A 23,963-nucleotide genomic window follows, 5' to 3' on the forward strand; every position below is an offset into this window, starting at 1 on the left:
CATTTCAAGCACTCAATAGCCATATGTGACTAGAAGCTACTATACTGGACAGCACAGATTATAGAACATTTGCATCACAGAGTTCCAGCGTATGGCACTGTTCTACAGAGAAATCAAAGTGATCCTATTAAAGACAAAGTCAAATCATTCAATCCTCAGCTCACAGCCCTCCAAACACTTTCCAGCTCACTCCCAGTAAAAGGTAAAACTCTTATAATGACCTAAGATGAACTGCCTTTCTCCTCTATCTGATCCTACCACCACCACCACATCACCTATCACTCTCTCATTCTCACTGTTTTCTCCATAGTACTTACCAACACCTAATATACTCTATCTTAATATAGTAATCCTGTTTATTGTTTGCCTGCCACCACTAGAATGTAAACTCCAAAGAGTAAACTTCTGTCTGTTTTATACCCTGATGTTTTATACTCCACATAAAATAGTGCCTGATACATTGTTGGCATTCAATAAGTATTTGTTAGATTAATGAAGCAAGAGTATTTGCATTCTATAGATCAGTAGCTGAATTCAAAATATTGAGAATTTTTTTTTATGAATTTGTACAATTAATCACCTTACAGTGATAAATGAAAGAATAAAATAAGTTACCTCACAGCCTTGCATTTTTCAGAACAACAGTGCTTTCTGCTACCAAAATAACCATTATATTTAGTCAGAACCATTTAGACTGCAAGAAGTATATTCCATTCTGTTTTCTCTTGCAGGAGAGTGACTGCCAGAATATTGCTGATGCGTTCACTTGTTCACATATCCACCGACTTCCATGTGCCAGGAGATGGCGAGGATCCTTGGAACACAGATGAAAAGCATGGTTCCTACCAGCTCAAAGTTCAGTTAGGGTAGCTGGGGGCTGGATAATATTCTAGCACAGTGTGTTAAGGCCATGCCAGTGGTGAGCACAGGGGACTACGAGAGTGGATAGGAAAGTCACCTCAAGCTCAGAGCACTAGGAAATTATTTTCAGGAAGAAGATTCCTAAGTGAGAATGGAAAACTAAAGAGTTATCCACAAGAAGACCCCAGGGAGTGTGTCCCGCTGGAAGAAGAGCACATTTAAAGGCAGCTAAGAATGAGTGAGAAGGTCCTGTCAGGGGAGAGCTTTAAAATAGAATGTAATAGTAGATGTTGAATCAAGTGAACAAGGAATTGGGGTTTCCCATTTCCCTCTCTTCACAGGAAGAGCCATGGGGACTAGCAAGTATAAGCAAACCACGTTGAGGCGGCTGAAGAAGCAGGACCATGTGGAAACCAGAAATACATTCCAAACTAAATGGAAATGCTTTCTATTACTTATAGACTGAGCTGATAACTAAATGCATGGAATATTAGTCTCAAATATTTTATATTAGTAAAGATCTTTCATATTCAAGCCAACAACTGGAATTGTTTCTTATTACTCAGAAGACAGGAGCTAGAAATAGAGATGATTTTTATCTTATTTAGTATGACTGTATGAATTTTCTACATAAAGGATCTGTAATATATTACATTTGTAATATAAAAAAAAATCAGCTCTGAATGTTTTAAGAAAAATACTTAGCTAGGAAGCACTACTTGTCAAATCCATTACGAGTGTGTATAAACATACCTCAGAGACACTACAGCTTTGGTTCCAGACCACAACAATAAAATGACTTTCACAATCAAGAGAGTTAATTGAAAATGTTTGGTTTTCCAGTGCATATGAAAATTTTATTTCTACTATAGTCTCTATAGTGTGCAATGAGATTATGTCTACAAAAAACAAGGCACGTACTTTAAAAACACTTTGTTAAAAAATGCTAGCCATCATTTGAGCTTTCACTGAATCATAATTACTGATCAGCGATCACCCATAACAAATATAATAATAATGAAAAATTTGCAATACTGTGAGAATTACCAAAATATGACAGAGATACAAAGAGAGCAGATGTTGGAAAAATTATCCCAATAGGGTTGCTCAACTCAGGGTACCACAAACCCTCACTATGTAAAAAACACACTATCTGCGAAGCACAAGGCAGTGAAGCACAAAAAAATGAGGTCTGCTTGTACTGTCTTTTCAGAAGGAGCACAATGACTGGGACAAGCACAGATTTTTCATAAACTAAATTCATGTGAACGATTTAATGGAACGAAGTTATTTGTGGTTTTAGAAACTAGGGCTCTTAACTGCTTTCCCCTCATCACCTAAATAATTTCAGACTTAGAAAAGAGAATGTGCTTTATAGTTTAAATCTAATCTATCTCTTGTTGCAGCACTCACTTAAATTGTGAATAAAGGAAGCAGTCCAAAGGCATCATGCGTTTAAATTCCCAAGACATTTTCATTAAGAATATATGCTGGGAATAGATAATCTCCCGGTTCTGAAGTACTAATTGTGGAGTAGCTTCCTTTCTTTTATAAAAGAGTCTAGAGTATGAATGTGCAAATGGAAGACTATCATCACTCAGATTTTAATAGATTATTTTAAGGAGCTGAATGCAATCATACGTAAATAAATAAATAAATCATTGTGTGTGGGGGGGAACCTTCAGGAAAATCCTTGAAATTCAATGTCATCTTTCTTAACAACCTTTTCATCATTGTCATTTTAATATGGAACTAACATTGTATGCTATACGTAACTACCCTTGACTTAAACATACCAAAACAAAGTCTTATTTTTTTCCTTTAGTTAAAGAAGGAAAATTGAAGGATTGCTTGTTTTATATGACTATACTCTCTACAGCACTATTGTTCAGGCTAGGTGTTTAGGAGTTAAAGGAAGACTGAGGAAAATATCAGTAAAGCAAGGTAGCTAGCTATTCCATAGTTTTCATTCTTTATCAGGTCAATCTCTATTTTTCTGTATAAACAAATTAAGATGGTCTGAAAGGACCCTTACTTTAAAAAAAAATGTTTATGTCTCAAGAACCCCAGAATCCTGTTTACTTCCTGGTGTACTAAAACTACATCAGTTCTAATTTAGCATAACACACTGACTACTTGGCCTGTACAACAGTAATGCTTCTTTTTACACAGATGCATAAAGCACAGTAGAACCAGTAAAACAGCACTTGCTGTTCTGAACCCTTAGGTTTAGCTAGTTTAATCCCCCCTACAACTCTAGAAGGCAGGCGTTGTTATTATCTGCAGCACAGATGCAAAAGAGAGGCTCTGAAAGGTTAAGAAAAGGGCCCCAGCTGATGGAGCAAATGGCAAGAGCTGGATTCCACCGTGGCCCGTCTGTCTCCAGGGCCCAGACCCTTCGTCACTGCACAGTGCCACTTCTCGAGCACTCAGCAAAAGGTATTTATTATTAGTAGTAGTATTTTCACAATTAATAGAGGTAGTATATTAAATAATTAAGAGTTCTACAACCCATAGCAGTTCTATAACCAAACTGGTCCCCTCTCTTATTACTCTAAAAACATGAGATTTTTGTTATATTTTCAAATGGGTTCACTCTATTATTCTTTTGGGTTTAAATTCTAATCCTTCTGGCTTACTACAGATCTAACATAATCCTAATTATTATTGACTGAGCTAATATATAAAGACCGTACTTAGTGATGGCTCAGGATTTTTACACAAGGGATAAACATGTAGCAACATTTCCTCCTCGTCATGTCTCAACGGCATCTTTATATCGCACTGTTCCCTCAATCATGAGATTAGACAAAGAGGCAGGCATACGATTGCCAATTACAGTAAAAAAGTCCCCATAGTGTTTCATCAAAATGAATTTTTTCAGGGAAAAACTGAATGAACTGTTTCAGTACATATTTCAACATTTGTGTTGACAATGAATTAGTTTGAATGTAAGCTTCCAGATACTTAACTAGATTCTCACTTTGAGATGCTTTTTATAATACTGTGTTATTTTACGAGTGTTACCCTTTCAGAAATCTCACAGGGAATAAAAAGGGCAAGTGTTGTTTTTAGAGAGATAATTAATAAATAATGAGCAACTAATTAAATAAGAAAAATAACATAATAAGAACCTGCCACTCAATGACTTAACAGATGTACCAAAGTACTTCTCCCTAATAAGGTATCTTGGAGAAGTTTTAAGAATTGCCATTTGACATCCTTCAGTGTCAGTCTGCAATCTGTTGGGGTGTTGGAGTGTGCATGCTGGGTCCACAGATCTACAAAGATACAAACAAGATGTGTGTGTGTGTGTACATACACATATGTAAATCTTATTCCCAAGAATCATATAAATAATTTTAGTGAAAAAAATGCTTTTGGCTGAAATTTTGGAACAAAAAAGGTAAAGGAAATCCCTCCCGCAGCCAGTGAAGAAGGCTGGTCACAATGAGGCGGTGGGCAACTCCCCAGCTCTCCCCTCTTTCCCCCGTAGTTCACTGTGGTTACTGCTCAAAGGACAGAAAAAGCAGTATAGCCCCACTCCCACCCCACCATCACCACCATGGCACAGATGCTGCCTGGCATGTTTTCTCTACATCTGCTAAAATACTGAGTTCCTGTTATAGAGAGAGAGAGATGCAGGAAAAGACCCTCAATCCAAGGCTGCTTATTCCTAGGAAAGATAACTCAAGGATTTTTGCCACATTTCAGTTAGGTCAGGTCATAAGTTCCCAGGGCCAGCTGTGTACACAGAGAAGATAACTACCTTTCATTGAGTGTTTACTATGCGTCAAACATTAAACATAGTATCTAAGTTAGTCTTCATGAGAATAGAAGAGAAAGTGTCCAGTTCTTTAGGTTAAAAAGGATAGGAAACCTCGATATTAGTAAATAGGGGAATGATATTTGCACTCAGAATTTGTGTGTGTCTAAACTCTATGGTAATTGATATAATTTTCTATGAAGAGAGCACTAGAACAAAATAGGAGAATTCAAGCTCGCTCTCTCCATTTAATTTCAGAACCAAAGCTGCCTGTAGGAACCATTTCAAACTCTTTGTCTCCATTCTACACAAAAAGGTTAGAGCTGATTAGAATTAATGCCAATCAAGTAAGAAAAAGTCTACTATTTACATACAAGGAGAAGATGCTGACTGAAGTTGGTCTGAACACAAATTACAATTTAGAACATCTCCAAGGTATTTACAAAATAACACTGTTAAAAGAGAAGATAACTAGTAATACCTTAAATACAGTATTGTTAGAGGGTGATAGCTTTCACTGTGATGTCCAGAGCACAAAGTCAATTTTCATAGATTTTGCTAAATAAAAATCCTTACATTAGCACAAACTGTTTACACGAGGGGGCTGGCATGGAATCTTCTAACTAGTCTCTGCCTCAGTTTATATTGTAGTGATGTTGTTTGGCACATAATACATATTAGGTGTGTTTCATTTTTATATGACACTCTTTTAAGTAGAGATTATAAGCACACAAAAAACTAGAAATAGATAAATACACTGCTTTTCTGTTGTATAAATACAGAAACATAAAAAATCAAGCAATGAGGTAAAGGATCCTTATGAATATTATAAAACTTGGAAACCCTTATTCCCATTTGTTCGGACCTTACTGCCTAAATGTTCCATGTATGTTTTACCAGTAATTATACAAAAACTCCTCTTTGTGTTTTTTTTTTTCAGTTTGTTTAAACTATGGCAGAACTTTAAACACTAACATTAAACAATTATCTTCCCATCAAAATTATGTTAAGAAACCTACTCTGGAAATCAGACGGGCATGTTGCCAACTTGTCCATGTAATGTGGAGGAGAAAAAAATGCTGCTACATTTTTAAGTCAGGAAACTACTTTTAAAGCCAGAAAAATACAAAGTATCGTCATTTAATGGGAACTTTGTTTCATGTCACAGCACAGACTCCTGCCAGAATTCAATGCTACATAACTACTTATATTTTGATTTTCAGCAGATGTAGGCAAAGTTGACAACATTCTTCTGTGAATCATTAGAAAATATTTTCACCAAAAACATATTCTTGATTTAAAACATAAGTGGCCTTATTTGATTTTTCATTCTCAATAGCTTGTATCAGCCGGCTTTTAACTCCCAACTTTTCTACTTTTCTATACCACACACCCACATCTTGATCTAGTGAACTAACCAGATAATGAGTAATACTGAATATCAGTTTCTCACAGGAGTCCTCTGTTTGAAAGAGGGAGAGAAATATACTGAAGTACTAGTTTAACAAAAATAATTTCCTTCTGTCCCTAGTGCTTCATTAGGAATAATTTATATTGGCTCCAAAATAAATGGTTTACAATCATAAAGAATAAATTCTAACATAAATATGTTTGGTCTGACACTGAAAAAAATTGAGCATGTATAAATGATGCCCAGAAAATATACTAGCAAAGCAAATTGATTCCCCTTGGATGCAGACCTGGATTTAACATGACCTGGCATGGGTACAGGCTTCCCTGAGCTGGCACTGCTCTAAACAGGGTGGCACAAGACTGCAGACCTTGGAAGGCACACATTCAGCCAAGAGATAAACAACCGTGTAGTGATGCTATACAATATACTAAATTAACTTTCACTCATGATTAATCTTTAAACAAATTCAATCCTTCTGCATCATACACCAATCGCATCAGCTGTTAATAACCCTACATGGGTTTCTCATCTACGTGAGCATCTCACTAGTTGCAATTGAAGAGATTTTACTTAATACAATTTTAACCAGAAAACTGGCTTTTTTTCTTTTCCCCCAGAAAGTCACATCAGGACATTCTTTAGGAAACTGGCCTTTCCCATTCTACAATTTACCAAAGAAAATGTCCACATTTTTAGAGAAATTCTGTACTCCACTAATTTAGAAGCTTCCCCAAGTTTTCTAAACAAACCTTCTATATGGCACACAAAAGGAGTAATTTTAGGGGAAAACTTTGAAATAAGAAACACATGTCAGAGTGAGAACTTCTTATTCTTACTCCTGACAATATCAACAGAAAGCCAACTGGGCAAAAGTAACATGAAAATACGAAGGAAAAAATCAACTGAATAAATCAGATTCTCTAAGTAAGAAGAAATGGACGTGTCCTGACAGTCACTCAGTGAGAGTTCGACCAACTGATGCAGCTTCTTTGGAAATCAAAATTCAATTTAATGAAAGTCTATTAAATAAAATTCCCTTCCCTATTAGGAAAAGAAATAATCCCCAAGATCATTTAGAAAGTAAAAAACACTCAAAATACTTCAAATAAACTCGTCTCAACACTCCCTTCACCCTTCCCATACACACAGAATCAATTCACATGGTTTGTAAAACCAGTTTGGTCACTCCCGGGAACTGCACAGTTGGAGAAGCAGCATTCTTCTGCTATTCATCTAATTCTTAATCTGAAGACAAGGCCTACATTTTGCACCATCCTTTTTTTTCCAGTTTTATTTAGCAGCCACTCAGCTGCTTTAATTAAATGGATCCTCAATGCATGACCACAGAGAGGGGACACACACAAGAATGCACTGTGAGAAGCTGGGTCATGTATTCGAGTAAAGAAAAGATTTCCGAAAACTTTCCAACTACTGTTTAAAGTTCTGATAGTTGATAAAACAACAAGAGACTATTAATATGTAAAAGCGAACTATTTCTAATGTTCCTCAAAAGCAGTAATCATTGCATGAAAAAGAAAGCACTTCCAGTGCATGAAAAAGAAAACTTCCATGAAACAAAATTCAATTTTATTAAAATTTCTATGCCTAATAACCAAGAATTTGTTAGGCGGAATGCCGTCAATAAGTTGGAAAAGGAATTGAAAGTGTAAAAAGGCACTGAACATACAGGAATTGTGGAGAATTCTGAAGCCTCACATTGCTCTTCTTCTACTGTCAGGAAAAAGCTTTGAAATCTGCCTGTGAAGTTTATTGACTCTGTCTAAGCAGCCCCAACAGTCAAACGATGTTCCTGAGAAACTGACCTTGAGTTATTTTTCTAAGGTATTGATGGGTTGTACTATGCTGCCTATACTCTCACATGGATGCCCTTGTCCCAATGTCAAGAGTCTGCAGGAGCCACAAGTCGGGTTAAGTGTCAGTGTCTACAAAAGAGAGCACTTTTCCACCAAAGTTGGGTGACTCATTCTGGACCCTCAGAGGGCTGGCTTCACTAGCATCATTTTCTAAGCCTTGTATTTCTCAAACTATTTTAGTCCCCAAGACACAGGAACTTTTAGAGTACACAGTAGCCTGAGAGCACATAGGTGCAACATTATGTTTAACAATACATAAAAGTCAGTGTCTGAGCTACAGCAGCCTGTTTTGTCTCCCCTTCAATGTCAGACACGATGTTCCCCTCTAAAGACAGCCATCCTCACTACAACAGCTGCTGCACAGAGGGTGTGGTGCATCTGCCTTGGTGTTCTGCCAAACCACATTAATCATCTTTTTTCCCAGGCGCTAGAATGATATCTAACATTGCCATTAGTTGGAACTCTGGATCTTCCATCTGAAGAATAACAGAAAATGGGAGAATGGGTAACATAGCAGAGATAAAGAATCACATCATTTCATGTACAGGACTGTGTGGTTCATGAAAAGATGGTGTTTTTGAGAAGGAATGCAATAAAGGAGCTTCCTATTTAAGTCAAGCCTATAAAAACAGAAGTTATTTCCTAAGTGATCTTTTGTTTCAAGGAGCATTTTCACATATTGTGTTGCCTTAAAGATAAAGTGCAATGCCCCCTCATAAAAGTCATCCTAAAAAAGGAAAACAAAGGAAGGGACTGGACAGAAAAAGGGAGGAATGGAGAAACAAGAGCTTGATTGATTGTTTACGCTTCTATCTTGAAAAATTTAGTAATGGAACAGTGATTTTAATTAGAGTAAACATAAAATTTATCATGCAAACTGAGATTTTCTTGAAAACGAGACTAACCAGAGGGGACACTGGGCCAGTAAGTTGGGACTGTATTGGGAACCTGGTGGGTTGTGCAATTTCACAACTTGCTATAGTAAGGTAAGAGGTCTCTTAGATTTGACCTTGCTTACGAATGACATTGAAGCCTAATTAGTTATTGGGTGGCACATGGTAGTGAGAAGAGTCCAGGTAAAGACATAAAGAACTCACAAATGAAAAATGTAAAACCTAGCTGCCTATGCATTCACTCATTTGAATAATAAATATTTATTGCTTTCCTACTACATACCAGGTACTGTGCTAGGTACCTAAAGTGGATTGAAAAAATCCCTAAATGATCCTGACATTGAATTGTTCCTATTAATGGGAAAAGAAAATATTCTACAAAACCTCAGCTATCCAGAACCTTTGAGAAACGATCATTAGGGTTTAGTCAAAATTTCTGGGTGGCTCACATGTGCATTATTTTAAGCAATGGCACATTTAAAATGCAATCATTTGCATAGAAATAATTCCAAACTGTTAATGATGGTAAATATGATTTAACTTTTACTCAGAGAATCCAGGTGATTAACACTAATGAGAATCATTGTACTGTACTAAGGCATGCCAGGGCACCCAGGGATTACTGAAACATACAGCACTTCTGTGTGAAGGCCACAACATCCCATGTGACTGCACAGTTTGCATTCGTACATTTATGTTTCATTATTGTTCTGTCTTCTTTTTACTCTTAGATTGTCACTTGTCAATTCTATTATGATGCCTGTGTGTAATAAGAGCAGTCATTTAGTGAGTTACCTAGTCTGTGGCAGACAGGTAGTTCTCTGAGTGTTTTCCATATATTTGTCTACTTGGTCCTTCAAATAACCCCATGGGATAATATGGTATCATCCCCATTTTACAGATGAGGACATCTGAGGCAAACAGACATGAAATAGTTCATTTAAGGTCAAGCTGCCAGGATCTGAGCTCGGGCAGTCTACTGCATTCACCACTGTGACATGTGTGCATGCCCATATAAGCCTTAATAAGGTTTGAGCTCTAAAACTTTAGAATTATATGCAAGGTAAGAGAAAATATGTTCTGCGACATCATCTGAGAGAAGCAAGAAAGTCAGTTTGGGGAAATAAACTCTGTAACACCTAGATTTGTCATTATACTTTTTTCTTTCTCTGTAGTTGACAAATAACCGTGTGGGAGAAGTTCATTAGATGATTCGGTTTGCTGAGCTTGAAATTAATTATAATTAAAATATTTTAAAAATATAATATATATCTTTTTCTTCCAACAATTCTTATGTTGGATATTTTCTCACCAGAAATTTAGAGTTTTAGGAAAAGTAGAGCTTAATTTTAGTTACAAGAATTTTAAGAATATAAATACAGTTATTTGGCATAGGAAGTCTGCCAGGAAGACATCAAGTATCAGGTGATAGAAACCCATAAACACGTGAACAAGGAATCCATTCATCCACTGGCTTATTGAAAAGCAAGTGAGAGCATTGTATAGGTTGCTAAGACAACTGAGATGTGCTGATTAACTGTGAGATAATGAGCAGAACCTCTGTACCTTTATGAATCAAACTTTTGGAATCCTTACTAAATCTTCATCTATATTTACGACTAAAACTTTAGGAACATTCTTAAAAAAAAGAAAGAAAGAAAACTAGCCTTCAGGTCTGTGAGCTCTGTTAGTGAAGAAGCTTGAAGACTTCTAATGAGAAGAGAGTCCTGGTCTTGGAGGAGGTGTGTGGGAGCGAAGAGAGGTGTTCCTCGCTGGGGATGAACCCCACCTTGTCTCACTGATGGATGAGGTGCCTGTCAGAGACTATAACCAATAAGTCAAGAAAAAGTTATTTGCAATTGATTTATTAAAAGTCCAAGTAAATAATTATCACAATACAGGAAAGACCAGATATAGCAATTTTTTCTAGAACATTGGTATTTCAAATTTGAAACTCTGGGCGCACTCTATTAGTCACACTGTCCTCCCTGCTGTTGCTTGAACACGCCACCCAGGCTTCCTGTGCAGGGCCTGTGCACCCGCTCCTCCCCACAGGAATGCACTTCCCCAGCCCTCCTCTCAGCTTACTCCCTAATTTCCTTCAAGTCTTTGCTTAATCACCATCTAGTTTAAAATCACAACTTCTCCCCCACAATACTCTTCTTCCTCTGTTTGATGCCCCAGCATACATCATCTTTTAACATACTCTCTCATCACACATGCTCCTGTTTGGTTCACTGCAATTGCTCTCAGCACGCAGACCAGTGCCTGACACACAGGAGATGCCAATAAACAGTAACTTTAAGGGCAAGAATAAGTGTTCCTATAACTGACTGCTGAAAAGAAAACTGTAAGATCCTCTTCTTGATTCCCACCTTATGTTGGCCCAACATACAGTGGAGCTCCCCAAAAGCTTCCATGTTTCTACTCACGTTGAGTCTAGAATTCTGCACTAAAGAAACTCTCAGTCCAGCATGATCATAAGGGTTTATGCAGTTTGGTAACTCCTAAGCAGAACATCAGTCAACAAGGTATAAACTCAAGAGACCCTTGCTGCCCCATCCATAATAATTTTGATTCTTAACTGATGATAACTAGAGTCTTGTCTTAGTCCCTCAGGTCCTCAGGATAAAAGCCACTAAACAAATGCTACTTTATGTGATGTGTTACTCTGAGCAGATTAATTCAAAGCAGCTAACAGTCTCCAGAAAGACTGTTTCATATTATTAACCATAAAGACTTCAGAGGAACTCAGTTTACGGTACAAGAGGCCAACCAGGAATGTAGCCATTCTCTGGAATTCATCATTAATACATGTGGAGAAATCAATCATTTTCTCATCTTTTGAGAATAATGTAAGTTGTCAGAAGGAAGCAGCCAGATTCCTCCCACTGCCACCATGCCTATTTCAAGCTGAATCTATTATTTCATGCTTTATATATATATTTGCTCTTAAGACAAAAAAAAACATGGCGTAGAAAATTTGAAAAATGTGTTTGAACAATATGTGTGTTAAACAAAATGTGTTAAAAAATAATGTATAATGCCTTCCCCAAATAACCACAATTTGCTCAATGTCTTTCAAATAAGTCTCATAGCTGGATTCCTGCTTCCAGACAACTGTGCTATGGCTTATCTGTCATCACAAGTACATTTTAATCATGTTATTACCTGATCAGAAATCCTTTGGTGATTTCCCAATGCCTGTAGAGACAGGTTGCCAAAATTTTAAGTGTGGACTTCAGATTATTGATTGCTGGTTTTATTTATTTGGGTGTGTTTGGATTAAAAAAAAAAAAAAAGAAAGTCCAAACCTAGACACTTATTTTGGCAAAAAATGTTTTCAGAAAAGTAAATAATTTAAAGTGCAGTAAGAAATGCATTCACCAGACAGTCATTTAACAACTGGATGAATCTCAGGAAATGGAGAGAGCAATTTACATTTGGACTGGTATTTGGTATTCAATTGGTTTCCACTGAATAGCAACTTGTCAGCTTGGGGATGTGCACAGGAAGGTCAAAAATTGGTCAAAGGTTCATAGAAAGAGGTGAATGGAGCTCCTCTTTGTAGTCTGGCTGCCACTCCACTTAAAGCTCTCTCAAGCAATCTCTACATTGCAGAAATAGTTTGTAGATGTCTGACCTGTGAAATCAAGCTCCAAGTTTCCATCCTCATGAAATGCATAACCACTGAGTTATGCCTAATTAGGGAAGGGGACAGTGATATAAACTGGATTATATAAAACAAAGGACTCAGGGAATGGGTGCTGGAGAGAACAGGTGAGTTATATATTCTGGGCAGAGGTGGAGAGTTGAGGGCACTTGTTTGGTTATCTGCCCATCATCCTTTTCTCGGAAGATCTCTCTGCTTCATATGCTTCAAAAGGTGGCTCCTGAAAGCCATGTGTCTGTGTTGCAAACCTGTCTCTCTAACACCATTCCCTTCCCCAGGAATCTGGAACCGAGATAGAGAAAAAGAGAGAGATCCTATTATCGAGGTACCTAAACAGGTAAAAATTATAAAATCAAGAGCAGCGTCACATGGGCATTTTCCTCCTACTGTGGGACCTGCAGAAAAAACAAGACTGATCAGCCCATCTTCATAAGCAGAGATAAAGACACTGATATAGCTAAGCAAAAAGGACACCTGTGGACAGGAGATGAACAGGAAGGCAGTTCCTGGCTCCCAGACCATATGAGGTCCAGCAAGCTCCCTCTTCTCAAGTTTGCTAAGGTCTTACACCCTTGTTTAAAATCAGAACAACAAAATAATGAATAAAACCCCCCTTCCCTGCTTAAACTGGCTCATATGGTAGCTAAAACCAATTAAGAGTCTTAGTTAAAATGATTAGGAAATCAAGCCAGCCTCAGTCTGTGCTAATTTAGCTATTTTCCAATCTCAGCCTCTATTTCTTCACAACAATCAAGTGGGGCAACTCATCATTCCTAAAAGATGTCTTTCAGTTGCAATTTCTGGTCCTTTTTTGTACTTCACCAGGGGTTCTCTTTTCCCCATTTCTTCAAATCTTATCTCTTTTTTGACATTCAGCCATAGCCTGAAATCTTTTAGGCAACTCTTCCCAACCACTCTGGCCACTGTGCCTGAGCTCCAGCTGCACTCGGGTGGTACGAATCTCCTCTACCCCGCTAGTGAAGTGAGCCCATCTTGTAGAACTACCAGATGAGTACTGCCCAAAAAGAGATGCTCTTGGGTAGACACACCACATACAAATATCTTACTTCACTTTGAGGTCTATGAAGGAAACGACAGGAGAGGAGAAGAATAAAAATCAAAGTACCCATATACCCGGTATATATGTATGTACTTTTTGGAATGTACTTTCTGAAGCCCATGTTAGATTCACATACTCTTAACATCAGTTTGGAGCAAGTGAACATCTAGCAGATTAGAACAAGAACAATGGGAGAGGGGATAACAGGCAGCCCAATAATCCCTGACTTCTTGCAGACAGCAATTAGGCTTGGACAGTATATATCCTCATGTTTACCTCTTGCACACAACTCTATTAGTTAATGGTTTTGTTCATGTTTTTGTGTACACTCTAAATGTCTACTAAATACTGTCTGATTAATGAACAGGGCAGAGTCATATGGAAAGTCTCTTTAGCAGAGGCTCATCCAACAACTTGGTGGATTAGAAAGGCAAGGCCTATATTCAAGGGAGCCCCATGGGGATTTGTTTTATTAATTCAAAGGTGAGATGAGGAGAGCTTGAACTTTCACAGTGGCAGGAGGAGGGGACAGAATCATGAGATTCAAAGTATAGCAGAGGAAAATGAAATACAACTTGATAACCAGCAGGATTTGGGAATGGAAAGAGAGGAAGAGTCAAAGATTATTCTAAAGTTCTGAGGCTGGACAACTGAAGAATTATCACTGGAAAGAAAAGATCATGGAGAGAGGGACCATAATCATTAAAATTTTTCATAAGAGGAATTTGAGATGGCAGAGAGAAATCCCTAATAAACTTATATTAGGGATTTGTGGTTACAAGAGATCTTCCAGGACAGATTACAAACTGGACTTGTATATTTGGAAGTTATTTATTCACTTGATAGGTATGTGTTGAGGACATGCCAAATGCTAGTCCTTGTGATAATAAGAATGGGGAGCAAAAAAAACAGGTATGGTCCCTAACCCTGTGGTGCTTGTAGTGGAGTAAGCAGGCATCAATCCAGTGAGGTGCCTCTGTAGGAGAAGCACATGGTGCCCTGCAGCCACAGGATGGTGGGGTAGACCAGTGGGCTAGCCAGGGAAGGGCAGCAATCTGAAAGATGAGCTGAAATTAAGTAGGAGAGAAAAACTAGTAGGAGGAGGAGCAAAGTTGGTACAAATGGGGAAGGAGAGGTACAGCCTCTGGGAAAGGAGGGAAGGGATCTGAATGCAGACCACCTCATCAGGGGAAGCTTCACTGCACCAAAGCTAGAGTAATAGGAAGTGGGCAGAGCATGCTAGGCATTGAGGGCCATGTCAAGAATTGTGAACAGATATGACATGTGAAAAATATGAAATGAAAGGAAAGCAAAAGATGAAGAATAAAACCTAGGGATCTGAAGACAGTGAAGCAAAGGCTGAAAAACCCATGTGTGAAGGAAGAAGTGTCAATTATGAGGTCATTTTTCCCTTTAGTTGCTGCCCATCCTTCTCCCTTAATGGGTTTAAGGATGTCTTGTTCAAATATAAACACACACAATAAGCCACTATCCTGTGGGCAACAACGTGTAAGGGCCATTCCCACATATTATTTTACACTCATTTAATCATGGAAGACGATTAACTTCGGCGAACAAATGCACAAAGACACCAACAAGTGTACAGATAACTAAGCTATGCTGGCCAATAAAGATGAATTACCAGGGGTTGCCAATGTAATTACAGGACAAGGCTGATCAGAGACATGTATGACGAGGCATTAGGGAAACAATAATCTATGATTTGAGACTGTTCTTCAAATTTTCAGCTATGATTGCTATCACTGGATTTAGCAAATATCTTAGACAGTCTTTTGAGGAAATAGCTCAATAAGCTGCCCTGATCAAAAGGGTCATGATCTCCCACACATTGAGGATATGATTAACAGCAACACAACACATCATTCACTCTTGTTCGAAACCGCAGCCGCTTCCGCACCTGTAAGAATCTGTCAGCACACCCGAGAGAAGGCAAAATGGTTTTAGAAAACCTCCAGTGAAGGCTAGCCAAAATGAGGAAGAGACTAGAGAAGTGTCTGCATGAGGCCAGGCCCTGGAAAGAGAGAAAATACTCTCAAAATTGGAAAGAAAAAGATTAAGCTGTAATATAATTCAGGGTAACTAAATTATTTAATATATAGATTGAGTATTCAGGACCTTTCTCTTAAAATCCTAAACACAAGAATTAAAGTGCATTCTTAGAATATCTATCTATCACTCATCTATCATTTTCAGGGGAAAAATATCTTATAATCTGAAAGAGGTGGTTTTCAACAATTAGAAGGCATTATTACTTTGTATTGTGGTTAGTAATTTTCTGGATTCTTTAGTCCAAAAGGTAACATACACTAGTAATGTAGCTAAATCCAAGAAATGATTACATAATCCCATGGATTTACAGCTAGATAATGTTACTGAGAGAACCAAAGTTCATTGGTACTACGTCCTGAGATTTTCAAGTTTGAGGACACACAACCTGGTAATAAGGATTTCTGATGCTTCTTAGACCAGAATACTGGTCTAGATGGATGTTTGATTGGACACGGTCAAGTACTATGGGTGTTTTCATGAAGGAGCTCTCAGCTTTCACTGTTATGAAAAAAACACAGCACTTAATTTAATTTTGTGACAGGAAATTATAATGGATAAACATTCCAGACTTCTGGAAGCATTGCAATAATTATTTTATTAGCAAATAAACATGTATAACTTAATGCCTTAAATATAACATTGTTAAATCATAACTATTTACATAAGATGAAATAGTTGCATTTTTAACCTTTTACTAGACACTGCATGGATAAATTTCTTGGTGATCACTGAAATACTACATATAACACTGAGATTCACTACAATGCTTCTTTAAAAGCTGGAGAGTCACATGGCCTTTCTCTTGGTAGTTGTGAAGTTAGCACAGACTAAGGCAAGGAGACACAGCACATGACCATGGCTTGTTGATTTCAAGCAACATTAAGTTCTCAGCAAATCCAAGAGTCTACCCTCACCATTTCCCACAGAATCATTTTTAACTCTTCACATGGAAAAACTATCATCTTAGCTCAAATGTACTTTAAGTACTTCCTATATTTTAATATTCTCCCTTACATTTCCTCATGGTAAGCTGCTGGCAGGCCTGTGGCCAGGAGGAGATGAAGCAGTAACAGGAAAAGAACTAATATTTCCTAGAAGTCACTGCACAGGCCAATTTCAATAAACATTTTATTTTCATTCAGTCCTTAATTAACAGAACAAGTATAAAACAAAATTGCCTGATTTGAGTTTGATTTCCTTTGAATGTTCTTGGTCTCTTCTTGGTGAAAATTCTCTACCACTTAATGACTCAAAAAGGAAAAAGAAAACAGAAACCACACTTCACCAAAGAAAATCACCAAAGAAGTCATTTGGGTATTATGGGGACTATTTTAACATAGAGGCCCTCGAACATATTTGCCAAGAATGCAATTATAGAAAGAAATAAATTATTCCCCACTTCCCATCAGAAATAAAAAAAACGGAAAAGAGAACAGTGAAAAACAAACGTAATCCTCATAGAAGCCTGCTATTAACTTTGTTCATCCAGGAACTCTTAGAGTGAATTCACATGAGGCACAAATCTTCACAAATAAACACACAATAAATACAGAAAAAACTCAGCATAAAAATATTTCAACTTATATTCTAAGATTATCTATCTACTAACAGACAGTGTTAGGGTAGGGGAAAGTATGAGAAAAAAAAATTTTAGTCTTCTCATATACAGTTAACATTTGTTTTAGGAACAAAGACCAAGAATGCTATATTCTGGACATGGTTAATAACACAGGGGTAAATAAATGAAGTTGATTTTCTATGAAGCACTTTTCTATGAAAAGTATATCCTTTTCAATATGACAACATATTCAATCAGATTTTATGAGCCTACTCTCCCAAATGTCTGACCTTTAATGTATACACACACTGTTATTCCTAAAACGACTATTTTTACTTTACTTACACTGCATGTGTTTGTTAATTCTTTTTTCCAATCTATCAGTCACATCTGTAGCCCAAGTATTTCTTTCCAAAAGAAGAATTAAGGCCAAGCAAGACAAAGAATTTGCTGATACACATGTGTCACTCCAAGAATTTTCCTGACAAATTCTCCACATCCAATTTAATTACTTCCCTACTGTAAAAACAATTTCCATCTACATTTATTCTAATCTTTCTAAATCCAAAACCAACACACTATAAAGCTAGCTAAATAAATGAATTATATTAGCTCTACATTCCAAGTGAGGCAGCATTTTATAAGTCAGTGGGTCTCCACCTCGCATACATTTTATGCTGATACAGTATTTCATTTGGAGCTCAGTTCTTTACTTTAGATTTTGTTTAGAATAGAATTATCTAGCCCCAGGCTTTAAAAAAATATCATGAATCAGTCAATCTCTTCCTTGACTCCCAACCCCCACTCTTTGTGACACATACGCATGCATGGGAGGGGACAGGGAGCAAGAGAGAAAGCAAATATGTGAATGCTTGTGGTTCTTAATGAGTAAAAAGAATGTATATAGATGTGTAAGTAATGCTACTTAGAGTTTATAATAAAGACATTTTGATGGTTTTATTTTTATGTTATAAAAACTCAACCTCAGTACACACATACAATAAATACTATTTTTGGCATTCTTTTATTCAATGACTACTCAGTTATTATATTCTTTTTGTATAAAATGTTCTTTAGCATATGTTGCTCTCTTCTTGGTGTTCCATCATTGCCTCAACTATGTGCCAGTTTTGGCACTCCAATACTTAAATACCTGTGAATAGACAGAGAATCCAAGAATAGCCACATCTTCAAATTACTGACACTTGTAGGGTAAGGAGACTGTCTCTTGCACTAGAAGTTAGAATAGACCAGCCACTAGCAAAATGTCTGAGCAAATGTGAACACGATTCTAGGTCAACCAGCTCAGATTTCAGTAAGTAAGGATTGTTTTGTTAGTTGTTTTTGATATCACAAAGCTTTAGAATCCTTAGAAATTGATTTACCTAATTTCACACATTTATATTACAGATTAGAAAACTTTTAGAAGTAGCTAATCCATGGCAACCAATTACTGGTTTCCAGGAAGTCAAGGTAGTTTTCTTGTATATTATATTATATACAATATACTAGAATAACATATAATATATATTATAAAATGATAAAATATATTTTAAATAGTCTTTGAAAAATAACCATTATTTACTTTAAAAATAAAATTGTATTTTTAAGGCTATATAGGTTGGGATTGGCCACATAAATGAAAATCATCTAGTTCTAGGTTTAAATACACTGAGCTCTAAACTCTGTTTCTTCTCTAACTTACGATATTAATTGTGAACACAATCAGATGGCTTCCTGCTTGTTTAAAATGTATATATTTGCATAGCACTGTCTGTCCAAAAGTACTGAATAGTCTTAAGGGTAAACATTTTTGATATGAAATATTAATAATAAGGATGATGATATTGCTCTGTTTTTCCTACTACTCCTCAAGACCAGCTTTTGCAAAAATTATCTAATTACTAATAAGAGGTCACTCATAAAGATCAGCAAAATGATTAGGAAGGAAATGTCCAAAAGAAATACAGGTTGGACATTCCTTCTCTCCATGCATCCTGGAATTACTCTGCTTTACAGGAAAAAATTTAATTGTTTGTCCATTTCCTAGTGCTCCAATAAGCTAAAACTACTTGGTCTATTTTGATACCTAGTTATAAAGAACAAAGATCAAATGCCAAAAATCCTATATCATATTATATACTTCTGATGACCCAAAAGAAAAACCACATACAATCTTTTAATATAATATGTATAGCAACTAACTGTAGGAACATCATACTGCATAAAACAAAGGAACAGTACTCAAACTATAACTGGACTGCACATAATGTTATTTGCTCTCCAAAGAGAATATGTTGGTCATTAACATTTTACCTAGATCTATATTGTTTTATTATACCAAGAAAATAACTACATCTATCATATGCTGGAGCAAGTAGGTCAAAATAAGCTAAGACCCTTCTCATCATTAAATATCAATTTCCTGATGCAATAGGTCAACTTTTATCATCTATATCATATTCAAGATATATGTTTATTATTGTAATGGTATTTATAATACTTTTAATTATACACTTACAATTAAGGCCTAGATTTTGAAATGAAAATATGCAGGCCTGAAGAGAAAATATCTATCTGTTGGGCATCTGGTCCAACCAAAAACAACTAAATTGTGCTAAATTCTTGACTGAAGTGGCCTGAATACTTTAATTCATCATTTCTACAGGTTTCAAATAACCAAAAAGAGAATGTCCTGCTAATATTGATTTTTCCAATTGAATAGCATTCTCAAAATCTAGCAGTGTTTGACTGAAAAGAAAAAGAAATATTGTAGGGTTTTTTTGGGAAAACACAGATGTGAAAGATATTCAGTTTTTGGTAAAATTTCAGATGTGAATACATTATAAGGAGAGATTAGGCGAAAAAATGAAGATGAACTTAATGAATGCAAAGGGAAGATGTTTTCAAGTATTTCTAGAGATGTTTCTACTACTTGTTCTTTAAAGCTGACTTCAATCAGTGTCCTTTTTATTAACACTATGATTAGTGGTACTTTAACCAGTATAATTTCCATTCAGAAAAGGTCTTAAAGAAACTCAATGTTTCAAATCTCATTTGTATCTGGAGTATATTATAACATCTTACTAGTTCAAAACTTCATTTTTTCTTAGTGGAGTCTTGGCCTCTATTTTACTGTACCTGGAATTCTGAGGTTCTGAAACATCTGATTCTGTACACGTTTTCTTTACCTGTAAGAAAAGAGTACTTTGTTATTTTCATATGAAAATAAAACTTCTTCACTCAGGTTCACACAGGTGTTAAACTTAAAGTGGATACAGCTCTGCTCGCCAAGTACTCCATACAATACTCCCCACGCTGTACAGTGGCAGTGTGCAGTTCTAAATAGTATATTTCATTATTATCCCCCGAACAGCTGCCAAAGGCACTTCCCTAGACTCCATTCGTGTGTAAAATGTTCAGCTAAAATATCTTGGGACTAGCTTAACTAGAACAAAGAAACCAAAGAACCAGGTTTCCCACTTAGGAATTAGAAAGCCATACTGTTCTCAGTCCACTAAGAAACATTTTTCCAATTGATACTGCTTCCGTCTCCCACTAAAGGGCACAATGGTAAACACCCGGTCCTGCAGGCAAAGCACAGTGTTAGCTAAAACATTCACATATTAATTTTCATTTTCTCAATCCAGTGGCTATATGTTTTATATATTTTTCAACATATCTGTTAAGTTTCAGCATTGATCACCGACTTCTCACATGTATTTGCAGTATATTTTTCAGACTATATTTCGACTGGTGGTTTTTAACCCACAGAAGTAAAGAATCAGAATAACTTTTACTTCTAGGATAGGCTATCCATTTCTGCACAATAGTATGTGACAATATCCTCTAAAATAATAAAGCATAAATCCAAAGCCTTTCACAATTTAATTTCAAGTAACAGATACTTATGTCTGATTACTATGTTTTTAACAGTTTATGCAAAGTAGATTCAACTTAAAAAAATACCTTAGTTAATATGAAGCATGAACAAATGTATATTTACAAGGCCACTGTCAATATAATCTGGGTGTTTGTTTATATTGCCATAGTTTCTCTATGTAATCTGTACAATTCTAGCATTTAAAATTCCAGTATGTAGCTTGAGAGTGAGAAAAATGTCAGCCTAATATATAGGGTGGGCACACATCATGGGTGTGAACTGTGACATCACTTAAGAGTAAGTACTTAAGTTTAAAGACAAAGCACTGTCTTTCCAACTTACAAAGTAATTTTTCCTCCTCTGACTCAGAAGAATGCTTGAAAAGGCCACATACAAAAATTCATCTACTTTCAAAAATCTGTATCTTTTGTGTCTTTTGCTTTCAACTGTAAGCTGACACATTTTTATAATCTGGGAAATCAATTACTTGCTTGACTAACTATGCTCTTTGCATCCTGTATATACATTTATACCATAACTAATTAGCAGAGAGATCATCATTCCTGTCCTATTATGTGACATATTCTATGTTCTTAACATGGAACTCTGCATCAACTGATGGAGGGATGAAGAAATGTTTTCAATAGTAATTGGTTAAAAAAAAAAAAAGGAAAGAAGAGGAAAAAATGAATGCTTTTCTTTGCAAATGTAAACACAAAATTCACTAAAAAACTGATGGAAGTCTTATGTCCATTAAAAACATGTCCAAGAAAAACAAGAACTAAGAGGGAAGGATACCAGAATTAAGACCCTTCTTTCCCACTGCTTCTTTCCTATGATTCATCCCAGAAACTATATGAATTGCCCAATGAATACATAGAAATCACCTCACAGTGATTTCCTTAAAACTATGATACTTGACTTTCAGACTGACAGAAAAAGCTTTATACCACACAGGCAAAAATACAGTCCTAAGTGAGAGGCAGACCTGGACAAGTTTCCTATGGCTTAAAATACAAAATAGCTTTTTATCTTTAATACCTGTGGCTTTACAAAGCATAATTCTCCAAATAACTAACCAGAAAGTTCTGATTATTTAATTTATTCTCAAAGTAGTAATTGTAATGGCAGAGAACACAGCTATTGACTATTTGCTATATAGAACCCACAGAGTTCCAGCTTCATGGCTAATGTTTAGTAAGTATGGGATGAAAGACTGAAGTAGATAGAGATAGAGATACTCTTTGGATATTGTCAGAGCTGTGTACTTTTTGGATCCTTTTTAGAGGTTTCATTCATTTCTTCATGGTCAAATGAGGAAAGTAGGATATTTAGGATTGCATGACTACCATAGGAGAGGTCCATATAGTGCTGTGGGTGTTCATAGGACATGGATCCCATCAAAGGAAGGTGGGGAAAGAAACAAAGAAAGTGACTTCTGAACTGAGTCCCAAAGGATATAGGTCTCAAAGACTAAATATGAAGAAAGTTAGTTATTTCAACAGCAAGGGGTTTGCCAAAGAGACCATATTATAAGGCCTTATAAATGGTAAGGAATTTGGGATTTAATCTTTGGGCAATGAAGCCCATTGAAGGGTTTTAAGAAACAGACTTGGGCAGAGATGATGTAGAAGAGAGTATGCAAGGGGGACAAGGTAAAGACTGAAAGACAGATAAGAGCCTAATGCAAGAGGAAAGAGTAAGTTCCATGAAAGCAGAGATGGCGCTGATCTTGTACATCACTACATCACTAGCCTTGAGTGGATGTTCCCTGGTATGCTCTGAATGTTTGTGTCTCCCCAGAATTCATATGTTGAAATACTCACCCCGAAAGATTAGGAAGTGAGGCCTTTGGGAAGTCTTAGATGATGAGGCTGGAGTCTTTATGAATGGGATTAACACTGTTATGAAAGAGACCACATTGAGCTCCCCTAACACTACCACTGAGGACACAGTGAGTTAATTGTTAGCTATGAATCAAGGCTCTCACCAGACGACTATGCTGGCACCTTGATCTTGAACTTCCAAGCCTCCTGAACAGTGAAAAATAAATTTCTGTTGTTTATAAGCTACCCAATAGTGGCATTTTGTTATAGTAGCCCAAATGGATTAAGGCCCTCCCCAAACGCCAATTCACTAAGTGACTCATTCAGTCCACTGGTAAGAGATGATGAAAACCGAATTAAGACAGGAGACATGCAGATAGATTTAAGAGGATGCTTTTGACAGACATTTTCAAGACAGAACTGACAGAATGTTGTTATTGACTGAAGCAAAGTATAAAGCAGAATATGATCTGAACCATTTAAACTGTCCTTGAAAAGCAATTTTTTTGTAATACCGAAGATCAAAAACATGCTAACTTATGATTCCTTAAAATACTTCAAAACCCTATCTTATTTCTGAATTGACATAGAAAAGTTTAATGATTCATTAGGAAACTTACATGTATAGTGTCTTAATCACAGAATTAGGAGCCAAATGAACAGTTTTACCTCAGTTTGAACACACACCCCCATTTAAGAGATCAATAACACTTCATTAAAAGGTGACTGCTGGGACATATATGCTAGTGAAGAAAGAATATTCCTATAAAACATACAGAACTTCCTGTTTTCAATGACCACCAATTTAGTTTTGACTTTTTTTGAATAAAGTTGGAACAAGCAGGCCAAAAATGAGTGAGGCACAATTTCATGTCCATAATTTAAATCCAAATCCTATTTTCCATAAGACATACCAAGAGGTGGTCAAAAAATATGCCAAGAGGGAAAAGATGAATAGTGATAAATGCATGTAATTGGCTGCACTAATGTAAATTTTAATACCACTTAATGTTATAAAATTATGTGCAAAATCAAAGCAAGATGAAAAAGAATGAGAAGTTTAACTATTTTAAGAAAATAACCAT

The 23,963-nt window shown here is 36.4% G+C and overlaps 1 protein-coding gene across 13 annotated transcripts in view; it reads right to left on the minus strand.

The window, feature by feature from the left end:
• EYA4 (EYA transcriptional coactivator and phosphatase 4) overlaps window positions 1-23,963 on the minus strand; it is a 288,859-nt gene that overhangs the window by 106,394 nt on the left and 158,502 nt on the right. For all 13 annotated transcript variants that reach the window (XM_036903751.2, XM_036903760.2, XM_036903757.2 and 10 more), the window contains one exon: window positions 20,311-20,360. In XM_036903751.2, the coding sequence (XP_036759646.1) occupies window positions 20,311-20,360 (50 nt within the window). The remainder of the gene's footprint in view (window positions 1-20,310; window positions 20,361-23,963) is intronic.

The sequence above is a fragment of the Manis pentadactyla genome, chromosome 12, assembly GCF_030020395.1.
Source record: "Manis pentadactyla isolate mManPen7 chromosome 12, mManPen7.hap1, whole genome shotgun sequence".
Lineage (NCBI taxonomy): Eukaryota > Metazoa > Chordata > Mammalia > Pholidota > Manidae > Manis > Manis pentadactyla.